This window comes from Heterodontus francisci, chromosome 10 (assembly GCF_036365525.1).
Source record: "Heterodontus francisci isolate sHetFra1 chromosome 10, sHetFra1.hap1, whole genome shotgun sequence".
In the NCBI taxonomy this organism is placed as follows: domain Eukaryota; kingdom Metazoa; phylum Chordata; class Chondrichthyes; order Heterodontiformes; family Heterodontidae; genus Heterodontus; species Heterodontus francisci.
The window spans coordinates 22,909,672-22,928,442 of NC_090380.1; the positions used below are offsets into that span (position 1 = coordinate 22,909,672).

General features: G+C 45.2%; 1 protein-coding gene across 9 annotated transcripts in view; it reads left to right on the top strand.

Moving 5' to 3' along the window:
* Positions 1–18,771, top strand: part of dgkh (diacylglycerol kinase, eta) — a 640,503-nt gene that overhangs the window by 379,751 nt on the left and 241,981 nt on the right. For all 9 annotated transcript variants that reach the window (XR_010975789.1, XR_010975788.1, XR_010975790.1 and 6 more), the window contains 2 exons: positions 2,244–2,369; positions 7,529–7,631. Coding sequence is in view for 6 of the 9 variants with exons in the window: in XM_068040243.1 (XP_067896344.1) it covers positions 2,244–2,369; positions 7,529–7,631 (229 nt within the window). In the remaining 3 variants the exon portion in view is untranslated. The remainder of the gene's footprint in view (positions 1–2,243; positions 2,370–7,528; positions 7,632–18,771) is intronic.

An 18,771-nucleotide genomic window follows, 5' to 3' on the forward strand; every position in this document is an offset into this window, starting at 1 on the left:
TTTTAGCAAAGCTTTTATAGGGTCCCACATGGCAGACTGGTCATGAAAGTAAAAGCTCATAGGATCCAGGCAAAGTGGCAAGTTGGATCCAAAATTGGCACAGAGGCAGGAAGCAAAGGGTCAGTGATGTTTTTGTGACTGGAATGCTGTTTCAAGTGAGATTCCGCACGGCTCAGTACTAGGTTTCTTGCTTTTTACAGTATATGTCAATGATTTGAACATGAATGTAGCAGTCTGAAGAAGAAGTTTGCAGATGATACAAAAATTGGCCGTGTGGTTGATAATGAAGAAGAAAGCTGTAGACTGCAGGAAGATATCAAAGGACTAGTCAGGTGGGCAGAACAATGGCAAATGGAGTTCAATCTGGAGAAGTGTGAGGTAGTGCATTTGGGAAAGGCTAACAAGGCAAGGGAATACACAATAAATGGTAGGATACTGAGAATTAGAGGAACAGAGGGTCCTTGGAGTGCATGTCCACAGATACTTGAAGGTGGCTGGACGGGTGGATAAGTTGGTCAAGAAGGCATACAGGATATTTGCCTTTATTAGCCAAGGCATAGAATATAAGAGCAGGGAGGTTATGCTGGAACTGTACAAAACACTGGTTAGGCCACAGCTGGAGTACTGCATGCAGTTCTGGTCACTGCACGATAGGAAAGATGTGATTGCACTCGAGAGGGTACAGGGGAGATTTATGAGATGTTACCTGGACTGGAGAATTTTATTTATGAGGAGAGACTGGATCAGCTCAGATTGTTTCCTTTGGACCAGAGGAGGCTGAGGGGAAACCTAATTGAAGTGTATAAAATTATGAGTAGTCTAAATAGAGTGACTAGGAAGGTTTTATTTCTCTTGGTTGAGGGATCCATAACCAGGGGGCATAGATTTAAGGTAAGAGGTCAGAGAATTAGAGAGGATTCGAGGGGGATTTTTTTCACCCAGAGGGTGGTGGGGATCTGGAACTCACTGCCTGAAAGGGAGGTAGAGGCAGAAACCCTCAAAACATTTAAAAAGTACTTGGATATGCACTTGAAGTGTCGTAACCTACAAGGCTATGGACAAGAGCTGGAAAGTGGGATTAGGCCGGATGGCTACTTGTCGACCGGCACGGACACAATGGGCCAAATGGCCTCCTTCCGTGCTGTAGATTTCTATGATTTTATGATATTGCACCCCTCCCATCTAGTCAGCAGTGGAGACAGGCCCAAGTGCCTTCTCAACTGTATGTTTTTAAGTGTGTAATTTATTTAATGTAGCTTTATTGAGTCATTAGTTTCAATAAAGTGGTATCGTAAATTCCCTTGACTCACTCAAGTGATTCTATATTGATTTTATAACTAGATTCAGGTTTTTGAAGAGCCTTGATCAACTCATGCACACAGCGCAGAATTAAGTAAATCCATTTTACAATTGAGTGCACCTTTACCACTTTCCTATAAAACACTGGAAGCATAGCTTCAAAGAACTCCATTTTTGGCAGACAAAAAGCAGAAAGAATCTCTGTCTGGCACTGGGTGGCGCATTGGGTTGACATTCGACACTTGGACCTCTCGGAGCTGGGTTTGAGTGCACCTCTGAATCATTGGACGAAAGTAGATAGCACTGGCTGCAAGCATCATACGTCAGTTAGCTGCAGATACAAGTAGCAGGTCACACAATGATCCTTTTCAATGTCAGTTATGCCAATCTGCCGTGAGGTTTTGAACAAATGAATAAAGATTTGTTGAGCACTTTATCATGGACTCAGTGCCTCTTCAATCACTTGCTTCCAGTGGGGACTGTCACTCAATGCAAGGGGGAGGTGGAAATTGGGCTACAACACTGGTGAGAATTGACTGACCTGCATAAAGCACTCTGTTGGAATCTTTGAATAAACCCTTTAATGCAATAAGAGCTTTATTTGCTTGAGATACGATCAGTCACATGGCAGAAGTGATCATTTATGTAAAAACTGTGGCCCAGAAATTCAGCTGCGCCTCTTGCAGCTGGTGAAGTGATGAGAACCACCAGTGAAGGAGAGTGTAAGATTGGGCCATTGCTAGTGTCACAGCAGCTCTCAGGTAAGTGGGGCTGGGGTCAGTCCTGAGAGAGAGCAGGGAAAATGGAACCTTCTTGAGAGGGGCCTACATCTCACGAAGGCAAGAAGGGCTGAAACACTTCTTTCCTGCGCTAAAAATGTCTTGTGTTTTGGCTTCAGAGTAACATAAACAACAGTGACTTAATGGTTTGCTTCATATGTGTAGATTGCCATGCCTCATCAATGGCTCGAAGGTAACCTGCCTGTTAGTGCCAAATGTGCCGTGTGTGACAAGACATGTGGAAGTGTTCTCCGCCTGCAGGACTGGAGGTGTCTCTGGTGCAAAGCCATGGTAAGCAGCTTGACTTATTTCTGCTGCTGCAAATGTGTCAGATAAGATTAAAGAGTGGAAGGAAACCACTCAAAAGTACACTCTTCAATTGTTCTATAAAATGTATTGCATAGAATTACATGATAATTACAGTACAGAATCAGGCCATTCAGCCCAATAGGTCTGTGCTGGTGCTTATGCTCCACATGAGCCTCCTCCCAGTCCTCTTCATCTCACCCTAACAGCATGTTCTTCAATCCTTCTCTCCCTCATGTATCTCACTTCCCCTTAAATGCATCTATGCTATTCACCTCAACCATTCCATCTGGTAGCAAGTTTCAAATTTTAACCACTCTCTGGGTCAAAATGTTTTTCTTGAATTCCCTATTGGAATTATTAGCGACTATTTTATGTTTATGGCCCCTAGTATTGGACTCCCCCACAAGTAGAAACATCTACATCTATCCTGTTGAATCCTTTCATAATTTTGAAGACCACAATCAGGTCACCATTCAGGCTCCTGTTTTCTGGAGATAAGAGCCAGAGCCTGTTCAGTCTTTCTGTAACTTTTAATTAATGGTCACCTTTTCAGTAGAAAGGAGATAGCTGACTGGAAAAGTCAATTTGTGAGGCAGCAGTATTGTAAAGCTAGTGCAATCTTGGAATGGAGCACAACTCCCAGGAGATGGTAATGAGGGCCCTGGTACAGCCATACCTGGAGTACTGTGTCCAGTTCTGGTCACTGTCTAACAGCAAGGATATCTAAACATTGGAGGTAGGGTAGAAAAGGGTAATCATTCTAATAGTGAGTTCTGAGGAGAGGATGAAGAGCCTGGAATTGATTACTGAGGAGAATGGAAGCCTCAAGAGATATTATTGAAAGATTTATGATCCTGAGAGTATTAAAAAAAAAAATTGATATCCCTTCCCCCCCCCCCCCCACCCCCACCCCTCCGGGAAGGGACGGGGCAAGTGACACAGAGCAGGGAGGCGGGGTTGCGGAGATACAGGATGGGGCAGGGCAGGAGATGACGCACCTGAGCCCCCGATGTTCAATCCTGGCACACAAAGTTCCTCGTTAAGAGCTCAAAATCATAAAATCTAAATCAATACTGTATTATGTACCTTGCCCTAAGCACTGAAGTCCTGATAGACATTCTTGTCACATGAAACTCTGCCAGTTGCATTAACAGTTGAAAAACTTATCTTAGTATTGAAAGGCATAGATCCCCATGGCATCAGTGTCATTAAACTGGTTTGATTGAACAGTAATATGACATCTGCCTTGAATATAACAGATTTACAGGTGTATAAGATAATTAATGGAGTAGATAGGGAGAAACTATTTCCTTTGATGGGACAGTCCAGAACAAAAGGGAGGGGTGGAACGTGGGGGGGTGGGGGGCGCAGTGGCATTGGGGGCATGGGGTGGTGGCGGGGGAGAGAGAGCAGGTCATAACGTTAAAATTAGAGCTCGGCCCTGTAAGGATGATGCCAGGATGCACTTCACACAAAAGGGAGTGACAATCTGGAACTTTTACCCCCAAAAAAATGTTGAGGCTGGGGGTCAATTAAAAATTTCAAAGCTGAGATAGGCAGACAGATATTCGTTAGGCATAAGTACTGGAGATCTGGAGCAAAGCCAGGTAAACAGAGTTGAAATACAGATTGGCTATGACCTAATTGAAAGGAGAAACTGTTTCGAGAGGTTGAATGGCCTAGCTCTGTATGTTACCCTTTTGTCTGTGCCACCTCTGCAGGTGGGATCCATCTCTGGATGAACACGGAGTTTTTTCTTTTTCTTTGGCCTCCTTGTCTCGAGAGACAATGGGTAAGCGCCTGGAGGTGGTCAGTGGTTTATGAAGCAGCGTCTGGAGTGGCTTTTAAGGCCAACTCCAGAGTGACAGACTTTTCCGCAGGTGCTGCAGATAAAATTGGTTGTCGGGGCTATTACACAGTTGGCTCTCCCCTTGCGCTTCTGTCTTTTTTCCTGCCAACAGCTAAGTCTCTTCGACTCGCCACACTTTAGCCCCGCCTTTATGGCTGCCCGCCAGCTCTGGGGATCACTGGCAACTGACTCCCACGACTTGTGATCAATGTCACAGGACTTCATGTCGCGTTTGCAAACGTCTTTAAAGCGGAGACATGGACGGTCGGTGAGTCTGATACCAGTGACGAGCTCGCTGTACAATGTGTCCTTGGGGATCCTGCCATCTTCCATGTGGCTCACATGGCCAAGCCATCTCAAGCGCCGCTGGCTCAGTAGGGGGTATATACTGGGGATGTTGGCCGCCTCGAGGACTTCTGTGTTGGAGATACGGTCCTGCCACCTGATGCCAAGGATTCTCTGGAGGCAGCGAAGATGGAATGAGTTGAGACGTCGCTCTTGGCTGACATACGTTGTCCAGGCCTCGCTGCCATAGAGCAAGGTACTGAGGACGCAGGCTTGATACACTCGGACTTTTGTGTTCCGTGTCAGTGCGCCATTTTCCCACACGCTCTTGGCCAGTCTGGACATAGCAATGGAAGCCTTTCCCATGTGCTTGTTGATTTCTGCATCGAGAGACAGGTTACTGGTGATAGTTGAGCCTAGCTAGGTGAACTCTTGAACCACTTCCAGAGCATGGTCACCAATATTGATGGATGGAGCATTTCTGACGTCCTGTTCCATGATGTTCGTTTTCTTGAGGCTGATGGTTAGGCCAAATTTGTTGCAGGCGGCCGCAATCCTGTCGATGAGTCTCTGCAGATACTCTTCAGTGTGAGATGTTAATGCAGCATCATCGGCAAAGAGGAGTTCCCTGATGAGGACTTTCCGTACTTTGGTCTTCGCTCTTAGACGGGCAAGGTTGAACAACCTGCCATCTGATCTTGTGTGGAGGAAAATTCCTTCTTCTGAAGACTTGAACGCATGTGAGAGCAGCAGGGAGAAGAAGATCCCAAACAGCGTAGGTGCGAGAACACAGCCCTGTTTCACGCCACTCAGGATGGGAAAGGGGTCTGATGAGACGCCGCTATGCTGAATTGTGCCTTTCATATTGTCATGGAATGAGGTGATGATACTGAGTAGCTTTGGTGGACATCCGATCTTTTCTAGTAGTCTGAAGAGATCACGTCTGCTGACGAGGTCAAAGGCTTTGGTGAGATCAATGAAAGCAACGTAGAGGGGCATCTGTTGTTCACGGCATTTCTCCTGTAGTTGGCGAAGGGAGAACAGCATGTCAATGCTGGATCTCTCTGCTTGAAAGCCACACTGTGCTTCAGGGTAGACACGCTCAGCCAGCTTCTGGAGCCTGTTTAAAACAACTCGAGCGAAGACTTTCCCCACTATGCTGAGCAGGGAGATTCCACGGTAGTTGTTGCAGTCACCGCAGTCACCCTTGTTCTTATAGAGGGTGATGATATTGACATCGCACATGTCCTGTGGTACTGCTCCCTTGTCCCGCACAGGCAAAGCGTTCATGTAGTGCTGAAAGTATTGCAGGCTTGGCACTCTTGATTATTTCAGGGGTAATGCCGTCTTTCCCTGAGGCTTTTCCGCTGGCTAGGGAATCAATGGCATCACTGAGTTCCTATTTTGTTGGGTACGTCCAGTTCATCCATGACTGGCAGAGACTGGGCTGCATTGAGGGCAGTCTCAGTGACAGCATTTTCCCTGGAGTACAGTTCTAGGTAGAGCTCCACCCAGCGGTCCATTTGCTTGCGTTGGTCAGTGATTGTGTCCCCTGATTTGGATTTGAGGTGGGGGCGATCTTCTTGATGGTTGGCCCAAAAATTCTCTTAATGCCATCATACATTTCTGTGATGTTTCCGGTGTCAGAGGCCAGCTGAATATGACTGCATAGGTGTTGCCAGTAGTCATTTGTGCAGCACCTGACTGTTCTTTGTGCAGCATTTCTGGCTGCTTTAAATGCTGCGGATGTTAACTCGCTGGGGACTTGTAGTTCAACAGTGCAATGCGCTTCGCAGCTATTACAGGTTACAGCTCTTTAAAGTGAGATTTAGTAGAGGGTTATTCTATAGGATTGAGTGTTATGGAGGATTATTGAATTGCCAACTGGTTTGCAAACACTCCAAACATTTGTGGGAGCTGGATAGTGGTCTTGACACACTGGGACCTGACTCCAAGTGCAGCTCAGACTGATGTGATGAAAGTCTCCACCACTTGCTGGCTGCAAGGGCTTTATGTTGCTATGTGAGTTAAGTTTGTGTCACATCAACCTAATTCTCAATGGGACTATATATGGTTGCTAGCTCTGGTTGGACATATTCTTGGAAGTTTCATCTCACGACCTCCTGTCTCCAACCATCCTGCCCGAACGATCCCGCCATTGGTCACTTGACAAGTCCATCCTAGCAATGCACTGCCTTCCCTCGCCAGTCAGAAAGCAAACAGGCTCTGAGTGACATGATTGACTTTTGGGCATCATCCAATCAAACAGCCTTTTTATCTCATAACCCATACTTTTATAATTAATAAACAAAGGAAAATTAAACAAAAATCACACGCAGTGCTATTTTTCACCTGGGTGTTTCTTGCATCAAATTCCTGGAGATTAATGTTTAATTCCTGGAGATTCTAGGGCAATTCTGGAAGGTTTGCAATCCTTCAGCTCGAATCTACACTAAATTAGGCAGCAATTCATTCAGGGAAGTCAGAGATCAGCTGGTATGGGACAAATGTCATATTGGTGCAGTAAGTGGGGTGCTCTTCTGGGGTTTGTCTAAGGCACAATGTTCGGGTGGAGTAGAAGGAGCTTCTGGGCATCTGGTTGAGCTGTACCTGACATGGGAGTGCTTGATATTTCCTGGGTTCCTGAATATCAGAAGAATTCCATTCCTCAACACTGGAACGCACCTCAAGACAGTTCACCTGCAGGTAGTAATTAGGGTTCTCAGTGTTACCCCACAATAAAGTAGTTCTATGTAAAAGTATACTTATAATTCTGTTTTTTTTTCCATTTGTAACATCTTAACAAATGACAGTGGCATTAATCTTTTTACCCACCATTTTGTATTTTAATAAATTTAAACCTCCTGTCCAAACCTTTTAAAGTTTATAATATGTTAATGTATTTCTGAAATATTCCCCAAGCTGTCAACTGCTGGATAAAAAAATTCAGTGCATGCTGTTTTCTTGTCGATTCTTGTAATTCATGGACACGCTCTCTCTCTGCCAGGTACACACTGCCTGCAAGGAACTGTATCCCCGAAAATGTCCTCTGGGCCAGTGCAAAGTGTCCATCATTCCTCCCACTGCACTAAATAGCATTGATTCTGATGGTATGTAACGACATTGACAAGACCCATTGCCTTTACTTGGCTTCTGCTTGTCAATTAGCATCATGTGGTATGAATCTACTTTCTAGTTCTAGTTTCTTGATATTGCTTTTCACTGAATGTTGATTCTGTGCAAAATTTTACTGAGCGTTTATATGTCAAATCAGTGGATTTGAATCTTGTCTTTAAGGATGATTAATATTCAGTTTAGTAATGCAGTAATTGGGTTCAAGATGTTTAAAAGATTTAATAGGGTAGATGGAGAGAAACTACTTCCTGTGTTTGGGGGAGTCCAGAACAAAGGGACATAACTTTAAATTTAGAGCTAGGCCATTCCAGGATGATTACAAAAGTATTCCAGTGATTGTATTGTCAGAATGTATTCCTTGATTTTAAAATTCTCATTTTTATTCTCCATGGCCTCACCTTTCCTTATCTCTGTAGCCTCCTACCATCCTACAAATGCCCTCCTCGCCGAGATCTCTGCATTCCTCCAATTCTGGCCTCTTGTGTACCCCCAGTTTTCATTGCTCCACCAATGGCAGCAGTGCCTCTGGCTGCCTAGGCCCTAAGCTCTGGAATTCCCTCCCTAAACCTTTCAACAATAACTTATGTCTATGTCGCACCTTTAACATAGTAAAATGTCCCAAGGGACTTTGCAGGAGGATTACCAGACAGATTCGGACAGATGACCAAAAGCTCTGTTCTGACTTGAAACATTAACTCTGTTTCATTCTCCACAGATACTGTCAGACCTACTGAGTATTTCCAGCATTTTTTGTTTTTATTTCAGATTCCCAGCACCTGCGGTATTTTGCTTTTGACCAAAAGCTTTGTCAAAGAGATGGTTTCAAGGAGAGAAGAGAGGCAGAAAGGTTTAGGGAGGGAATTCCAGAACTTAGGGCAGTGGCAGCTGAAGGCATGGCCACTAATTGTGGAGCAATTAAAATTGGGCTGCTCAAGAAATCAGAACTGGAGTAATGCAGATATCTCAGAGGGTTACGGGGGCTGGAGGAGATTACAGAGATAGGGAGAGGTGATCCCATGGAGGGATTTGAAAACAAGAATGAGGATTTTAAAATTAAGGCTTTGCCTAACTGGGAGCCAACGTAGGTCAGCAAGCACAGGGATGATGGACGAACGGGACTTGGTGCAAGTTAGGAGATGAGCAGCAGAGTTTTGGATGATCTCAAGTTTATGGAGAGTGGAACATTGGAGGCCGACCAGGAGTTTGTTGGAATAATGTCTAGAAGCAACAAAGGCATGAATGAGAGCTTCAGCAGCTGATGAGCTGAGGCAGGGGCGGAGTTGGGCGCCTCTCTACCTCTCACTCCTCCTTTTAAGATGCACCTTAAAAGCTACCTCTTTGTCATCCTTTTGGTCATCTGTCCTAATATCTCCTTATGTGCTCGTTCTCAAATTTTCAATGATTATGCTCCTTTGAAGTGCCCTGGAACATTTTACAATCTTATTTTTGCTATTTAAATACAAGTTATTGGTATTGCTGTTGCACTCTGTGCTGTCCTGGGACAGTTCTATTTTTGATGACTACATTCTATGTGCTGTTTCTATTTTTAATGCTCGAGTCCCAGTGTGCTCAATCATTCTTTCAAAGTCAATAGGCTGAAGTGTTCTTCCAGATGTAAATAGTTGCATGGTATGTCTGTGCCCCATATTCTGGTCAGACATGGCTAATTTTCCTTAACGGCCCTCGCATGTGCCCTTTTCAGTTTGAATTAAATAATGAGAAACTGAACACTGTGAAGCTTTGCAAATTAAATGAATGATGACAGTGCCTATTTGAGGATTTGCTGGCTGCATGCTGAGGCGTGAATCTACTCTTTGAAGTATAGTGGCCTGAATTTACTCTGCTGAAAGGCATTGTTTTCTCAGCCTTTACTTGGGCAGCTTTGAGCTGCTGACCATCATTAAAAGAAGGCCAACTAGTGTTGAGTGTTGCCCCAATTCATCAGGGATTCCACATACACAGCCTCTGCAGTACTGTCAACCTGATGTAAGATAAAAGACAGCAGCAATGTTTAAAGAGTATTTAAAGGACTTGTGTTTGTATAGTGCCTTTCACATCCTCACAGCAGCACTAGGCATTTCACAGTCAAGGAAATACTTCTGAAGTGTAGTTACTATTGCAATGTAGGGAATGTGGCAGCCACTTTTCACACAGCAAGCTCCTACAAACAACATAGAAATATAGAAAATAGGAGCAGGAGTAGGCTATTCGGCCCTTCGAGCCTGCTGCGCCATTCATTATGATCATGGCTGATCATCCAACTCAGTAACCTGTTCCTGCTTTCTCCCCATACCCTTTGATCCCTTTAGACCCAAGAGCTATATCTAACTCCTTCTTGAAAACATACAATGTTTTGGCCTCAACTGCTTTCTGTGGTAGCGAATTCCACAGGCTCACCACTCTCTGGGTGAAGAAATTTCTCCTCATCTCAGTCCTGAAAGGTTTACTCCCTATCCTTAGACTATGACCCCTGGTTCTGGACTCCCCCACCATCGGGAACATCCTTCCTGCATCTACCCTGTCAAGTCCTGTTAGAATTTTGTAGGTTTCTATGAGATTTCCCCCCCCACCCCCACTCTTCTGCGCTCCAGCAAATATAATCCTAACCGACTCAATCTCTCCTCAGACGTCAGTCCTGCCATCCCAGGAATCAGTCTGGTAAACCTTCGCTGCACTCCCTCTATAGCATGAACATCCTTCCTCAGATAAGGAGACCAAAACTGCACACAATATTGCAGGTGTGGCCTCACTAAGGCCCTGTATAATTGCAGCAAGACATCCCTGCTCCTGTACTCGAATCCTCTCGCTATGAAAGCCAACATACCATTTGCCTTTTTTACCGCCTGTTGGACTTGCACGCTTACCTTCAGTGACTGGTGTGCGAGAACACCGAGGTCTCGCTGCATATTCCCCTCTCTCAGTTTATAGCCGTTCAGATAATCTGCCTTTTTCTGCTACCAAAGTGGATAACCTCACATTTATCCACATTATACTGCATCTGCCATGCATTAGCCCACTCACTCAACTTGTCCAAGTAACCCTGAAGCCTCTCTGCATCCTCCTCACAACTCACCCTCTCACCCAGTTTTGTGTCATCTGCAAATTTGGAGATATTACATTTAGTTGCCTCATCTAAATCATTAATGTATATTGTGAATAGCTGGGGTCCTAGCACCGATCCCTGCGGTACCCCACTAGTCACTGCCTGCCATTCGGAAAAAGACCCATTTATCCCTACTCTTTGTTTCCTGTCCGCCAACCAATTTTCTATCCATTGCAATACACTACCCCCAATCCCATGCGCTTTAATTTTACACACTAATCTCGTATGTGGGACTTTGTCGAAAACTTTCTGAAAGTCCAAATAAATCACATCCACTGGCTCCCCCTCATCAACTATACTCGTTACCTCCTTGAAGAATTCTAGTAGATTTGTCAAGCATGATTTCCCTTCCGTAAATCCATGCTGACTCTGTCTGATTCTACCACTATTCTCTAAGTGCTCTGCTATAAAATCTTTGATAATGGGCTCCAGAATTTTCCCCACTACCAATGTCAGGCTGACTAGTCTATAATTCCCTGCTTTCTCTCTACCTCCCTTTTTAAATAGTGGGGTTACATTAGCCACCCTGCAATCTGTAGGAACTGTTCCAGAGTCTATAGAATCTTGGAAGCTGACCACCAATGCATCCACTATTTCTCGGCCCACTTAAGTACTCTGGGATGCAAACCATCAGGCCTAGGGGATTTATCGGCCTTCAATATAGGATATGAATAAACAGAGCAATGCTTATGATCGGATTCACTTATTTCAATCAGTGCAATATATGCTTACATTATACAAAATAATGAACATGCCTTGCTTCCCCACATTGCTTGACATAAACAACATAATTTCTAACTTTTTAAAAATTTATTTTAACGAAGGAGGCAATCCTGACCATTTCTAGTTCCCCTGAAAAGATAATGGACCTTCTTTATGAGCCACTGTAGCTCCCACAGTGGTTTTGGAGTAGGGATTTCAGGATTATAACCCAGGGAAGATGAAGTAACAGTGACATACGTCCAATGCAGGATAGTGTGTGACTTTGTTGTTCTTGTCTTTCTGTGAAGTGGATGATCACAGGGGAGGGAGTGTTGTCAAAGTAGCTTTGGCGAGCTGCTGCAGTCCATCATATTGATCATACATACTGCAGCCATGCTTGGATCTTCGAATTGCACAGTGCTATAGGCAAAACTATGAATAAAAGAAGCGTTCAGCAAAGCCAGGGTAGAGTCACACTGAATGGAAATTGGATCAGGAAATCAGACATGGAGAACATTGCTCTTGACTTACTAGTCAGTCAGTCAGGAAATTCGGTGCACTGAATTGCATGTCTGATTCTCCAATGTGCTGCCATCAGGCTGGGCTTTAGCCTGGTGGATTTGCCCTAAAGTGCCAACTTCATAATTAACTTTTTTGGCAACACATGACAATAAATATAAGGAGCTTCTCTGTTGCCTTTAACAAGTTTCATATAACTATTTCATGCATCTGTACCAAATGTCAGCTTGGCTGATTTGGGAGCACACTTGCCTCTAACTCAAAGTTGTAGTTTCAGTCCCCACGCCATCATCTTGGCTGACTCATTACAGATTTTGGGTTTGCCTTCACAGTGGCACAGTGGTTAGCACCGCAGCCTCACCGCTCCAGCGACCCGGGTTCAGTTCTGGGTACTGCCTGTGCGGAGTTTGCAAGTTCTCCCTGTGACCGCGTGGGTTTCCGCCAAGTGCTCTGGTTTCCTCCCACAGCCAAAGACTTGCAGGTTGATAGGTAAATTGGCCATTGTAAATTGCCCCTAGCGTAGGTGGAAGGAGAATGGTGGGGATGTGGTAGAGAATATGGGATTAATGTAGGATTAGTATAAATGGGTGGCTGTTGGTCGGCACAGACTCGGTGGGCCAAAGGGCCTGTTTCAGTGCTGTATCTCTAAATAAGTAAATATTCTTAAGAGTTTCACTGATTTCTTCCCTAAGCAAATCTACACCCTCACAATTAAAGGTTGACTTTTGCTACCCAGTACCTTACAATGATATAATGTGAAACAAAATCATGATCCTCCTATATGCCCGTTTGAACACTTCACGAATCTTCCAAAAGGTGAACTGATTAATCCTTCAGTGAGACAAACTGGATACCAATCACTACACTGCTTTATTTTACAGGCAACAAGTAAACAACAACTTATGTTTATACAGCACCTTTAACTTAATAAAATGTCTCAAGGCTCTTCACAGGAGCATTTTAAAACAAAATATGACACCGAGCCACATAATGAAATGTTAGATCAGATGATCAAAAGCTTGATAGGTTTTAAGGAGCCTCTTAAAGGGGAGAGAGATCAAGAGAGGGGAGCGATTGGGGAGACAGAGAGAGAGAGAGAGTGGGGGGAAGAGAGAGGAACACAGGAGGGGAGAAAGGGGTTAGAGAGATAGAAAGAGAGAGGAACATGGGATGAAGAGAGGAGGGAGCGAGAGAGGGACATGGGAGAGAGAGAGAGTGGGGGAAGAGAGGGACGCAGAGTGGGGGGTAGAGAGAGAGCAAGCGATGATAGAGAGGGACACAAAGGGGGGAGAGAGATAGAGGGGCGAGACAGATGAGAGGGGAGCGAGACCATGGAGTGAGACCGAGGGGAAGAGAGAAGGGAGAGAGAGATGGGGAGAGAGATGGACACAGAGGAAAGGGGGGAGAGAGGGGGACACGGGGAAAAGAGAAAGAGGGAAGAAGGATGGACACAGAGAAGGGAGACAGAGAGAGAGAGGGCAGAAGGATGGACAGAAAAGGGATTGAGAGAGGGGAGAGTTAGGGAAGGGAAGAGAAAGGAACTCAGTGGCAAGAGAGAGAGGGGAGAGGGATGGACATAGATGGAGCAAAAGAGAGAGGGGAGAGAAAGAGATTAAGATCACTCCTGATAGATAGATATCTATCTGAACTCTCTGCATCACTGCATCAAGTGTGCGGGCAGACATTGACTACTTGTGCAAGCAAAAACAATGCCAGGTATCCCACCAAAAAGGGAGAAATGTGTTTTAAGTTGGACTGTGTTTTGATGGCATTCGGTTGACTATACACTTTATATACTGTTACAGAAGTACTTCTTTTTTTGTTAGTTTTGAGGACTTGTGTTTTATTTGGGAAAACCGAAAAGTAATTTTTTTTCACTGGGGTCATTGAAAGGACTGAGAGGTCTTGTTTGCAAATATGTACTGGAACATACAAACATACGAAGTCACCTGTCTTCAGGTAATTACCTAGCAGGGGCTTCCTTTGACTTGGAGGAGATGTTTACAGAGAAGTGACAGGTCAAGATTTATTGGAGTCAGGAAGCTCTACTCTTGAGATATTGTTTTTGGTTTTGCTTTGGACAGTCAGTTGGGGTTTGGACAATGTTCTGAAAGGAGTTTAAGAATCAACCTGAAGGACAAAACCCCAGCTCAGCCTGTTCCATCTCTTTGAAAAGCCTGTCAGTTTTTTCCATCTCTTTGACAAGCTCTTTGAAGCGAGTGTAAGCAACAGAGAAATTGATGCTGCATTCCTCCTGAAAGGCCTGCTTGAAACCCCTGTTGCAAAATTTCTTCTGAGACATTGGAAAAATCTGCTGGATAAATCCTTGGCGCCACCTGAACAAATTGCTCCAGAGAGAGTCGCAGTGACAGTTGTCTACGCGTATTTGGGACGCCAAACCAAAAAAGGGACAGCTGACATCTTTCCGTATTTTTTTTCTTCAAGAATTAGCAAGTATTTGGCCAAAGTATTCTTTTTTGTTTTTTTTGTAACAGAGCTCTTAAAATGAAAATCTCCATTTTTTCCACTTAACCTCTGTGTGTGTGTGTGTGTTTGTGTGTGTTTGTGTGTGTGTGTGTGTGGCCAAGGTAAAAGGGAACTTTCATATTGCAATTTGTGTGTTAATGCTTTGCTTCGTTACTGGTTATGTCTTGTTTTATAATAAACTGATAATTTTGTTGTTTATTAAAGAAACCTGGTTGGTGTATTTTATTCTGGGATAAAGAGTAGAGTCTATGATTGACCATATCGGTAACTGGGCAAACATTTGTTGTGTCCTGTGGAGAAGTGGAACTACAAAAGATAATGCACTCCTCCCATCCCTGGTGCAACATGTTGGCGTCTATCCCTGCAAGAAACCTCCTGCTGATTACCACTTACCGGCTTCTCTCAGTTGATGAATCAGTACTCCTCCATGTTGAACAGCATTTGGAAGAAGCACTGAGGGTGGCAAGGACGTAGAATGTACTCTGGGTGGCGGACTTCAATGCCCATCACCAAGAGTGGCTCAGTAGCAGCACTACTGACTGAGCTGGCCAAGTCCTGAAAAACCTATCTAACAGACTGGGCCTGTGGCAGGTGCTGGGGGAACCAACAAGAGGGAAAACCCTACTAGACCTCGTCCTCACCAGTCTGTCTGTTGCATAGGCATGTGTCCATGATAGGATTGGTAGGAGAGATCACCGCACAATCCTTGTGAAAATGAAGTCCCATCTTCACTATGAGGATACCTTCCATGTTCTATGGCACTACCACCATGCGAAATGAGAGATTCAGAACAGATCTGGTAGGTCAAAACTGGGCATCCATGAGGTGCTGTGGACCTTCAGCAGCAGCAGCAGAATTGTATTCAACCAAAATATGTAACCTCATGGCCCGGCATATTCCTCACTCTACCATTACCATCAGGCCAAGGGATCAACCCTGGTCTAATAAAGAGTGCAGGAGAGCGTGCCAGGAGCAGCACCAGGCATACCTAAAAATAGGGTGTCAGGCTGGTAAAGCTACAACACAGGACTACTTGCATGCCAAACAGCGGAAGCAGCATGCAATAGACAGAGCTAGGTGATCCCACAACCAACAGATCAGATCTAAGTTCTGCAGTCCTGCCACATCCAGTCGTGAATGGTGGCGGACAATTAAACAACTAACCAGAGGAGCAATCTCCACAAATATCCCCATCTGCAATGATGGAAGAGCCCAGCACATCAGTGCAAAAGAAAAGGCTGAAGCATTTGCAACAAGCTTCAGCCAGAAGTGCCAAGTGTATGATCCATCTTGGCCTCTTCCTGAGGTCCCAAGCATCACAGATGCCAGTCTTCAGCGAATTCGATTCACTCCACAAGTATACCGTTTTGGATACTGTTTGAGGGGGGGGGGGATGGCCTATCAGGGGAAAACAACAGCAGCAGCCAGAGCAGTGGCACCACGGCTGGCACTGTTGTTCAGTAGGGAGGGACAAAGCGCAGAAGAGCAATAAGTTATAGGGGACTCTATAGTCAGGGGCACAGATAGGCGCTTCTGTGGATGTGAAAGAGACTCCAGGATGGTATGTTGCCTCCCTGGTGCCAGGGTCAAGGATGTATCTGAACGGACAGGGGGCATTCTGAAGGGGGAGGGGGAACAGCCAGAGGTTGTGGTACACATCGGTACCAACGACATAGGCAGGAAGAGTGACGAGGTCCTGCGGGGGAGTTTAGGGAGTTAGGTAGAAAGTTAAAAGACAGGACCTCTAGGGTTGTAATCTCAGGATTACTCCCTGTGCCATGTGCCAGTGAGGCTAGAAATAGGAAGATAGTGCAGCTAAACACGTGGCTGAACAGCTGGTGTAGGAGGGAGGGTTTCAGATATCTGGACCATTGGGATCTCTTCAGGGACAGATGGGACCTGTACAAGAAGGACGGGTTGCATCTAAACTGGAGGGGCACAAATATCCTGGCTGCGAGGTTTGCTAGCATCACTCGGGAGGGTTTAAACTAGTGTGGCAGGGGGGTGGGAACCAGAGCAGTAGGACAGCAGGTGAAATAAATGAGAGGGAACTAGTAAATAAGGCCAGTAAGACTAAGGAAGAGCAGGCAGGGAGATGTTGCTGAGCACAGCGGGACTGGTGGTCTGAAGTGCATTTGTTTCAATGCGAGAAGTATAACAGGTAAGGCAGATGAACTTAGAGCTTGGATTAGTACTTGGAACTATGATGTTGCTATTACAGAGACTTGGTTGAGGGAAGGAAAGGATTGGCAGCTAAATGTTCCAGGATTTAGAAGCTTCAGGCGGAATAGAGGGTGATTTAAAAGGGGTGGGGGAGTTGCATTACTGGTTAAGGAGAATATCACAGCTGTACTGTGGGAGGACACCTCGGAGGGGTCATGCGGCGAGACAATATGGGTGGAGCTCAGGAATAGGAAGGGTGCAGTCACTATGTTGGGGTTTACTACAGGCCTCCCAACAGCCAGCGGGAGGTAGAGGAGCAGATATGTAGACAGATTTTGGAAAGATATAAAGGTTGTAGTGGTGGGTGATTTTAACTTCCCCTAGATTGACTGGGACTCACTTAGTGCTCGGGGCTTGGATGGGGCAGAATTTGTAAGGAGCATCCAGGAGGGCTTCTTGAAACAATATGTAGATAGTCCAACTAGGGATGGGGCCGTACTGGACCTGGTATTGGGGAATGAGCCCAGCCAGGTGGTCGAAGTTTCAGTTGGGGTGCATTTCGGGAATAGTGACCATAATTCCGTACGTTTTAAGGTACTTGTGGATAAGGATAAGAGTAGTCCTCGGGTGAAGGTGCTAAATTGGGGGAAGGCTAATTATAACAATATTAGGCAGGAACTGAAGAATTTAGATTGGGGGCGGCTGTTTGAGGGTAGATCAACCTTTGACATGTAGGTGTCTTTCAGTTGATTAGAATCCAGGACCAGCATGTTCCTGTGAGGAAGGAGGGTAAGTTTGGCAAGTTTTGGGAACCTTGGATAACGCGGGATATTGTGAGCCTAGTCAAAAAGAAAAAGGAAGCATTCGTAAGGGCTGGAAGGCTGGGAACAGACGAAGCCCCTGAGGAATATCAAGACAGTAGGAAGGAACTTAAGCAAGGAGTCAGGAGGGCTAAAAGGGGTCATGAAAAGTCATTGGCAAACAGGATTAAGGATAATCCCAAGGCTTTTTCTACAGATATAAAGAGCAAGAGGGTAACCAGGGAAAGGGTTGGACCACTCAAGGACAAAGGAGGGAATCTATGTGTGGAGCCAGAGGAAATGGGCGAGGTACTAAATGAGTACTTTGCATCAGTATTCACCGAAGAGAAGGACTTGGTGGATGATGAGCCGAGGGAAGGGAGTGTAGATAGTCTGGGTCATGTCGTTATCAAAAAGGTGGAGGTGTTGAGTGTCTTGCAAAGCATTAAGGTAGATAAGTCCCCAGGGCCTGATGGGATCTACCCCAGAATACTGAGGGAGGCAAGGGAAGAAATTGCTGGGGTCTTGACAGAAATTTTTGCATCCTCATTGGCTACAGGTGAGGTCCCAGAGGACTGGCGAATAGCCAATGTTGTTCCTTTGTTTAAGAAGGGTAACAAGGATAATCCAGGAAATTATAAGCCGGTGAGCCTTACGTCAGTGGTAGGGAAATTATTAGAGAGGATTCTTCGGGACAGGATTTACTCCCATTTGGAAACAAATGAACTTATTAGCGAGAGGCAGCATGGTTTTGTGAAGGGGAGGTCGTGTCTCACTAACTTGATTGAGTTTTTTGAGGAAGTGATGAAGATGATTGATGAAGGAAGGGCAGTGGATGTTATCTATATAGACTTCAGTAAAGCCTTTGACAAGGTCCCTCATGGCAGACTGATACAAAAGGTGAAGTCACACGGGATCAGAGGTGAGCTGGCAAGATGGATACAGTACTGGCTCAGTCATAGACAGAAGGTAGCAGTGGAAGGGTGCTTTTCTGAATGGAGTGCTGTGACTAGTGGTGTTCCGCAGGGATCAGTGCTGGGACCTTTGCTGTTTGTAGTATATATAAATGATTTGGAGGAAAATGTAGCTGGTCTGATTCGTAAGTTTGCGGAGTGACACAAAGGTTGGTGGGGTTGCGGATAGTGGTGAGGATTGTCAGAGGATACAGCAGGATATAGATCGGTTGGAGACTTGGGTGGAGAAATGGCAGATGGAGTTTAATGCGGACAAATGTGAGGTAATGCATTTTGGAAGATCTAATACAGGTGGGAAGTATACAGTAAATGGCAGAACCCTTAGGAGTATTGACAGGCAGAGAGATCTGGGTGTACAGGGCCACAG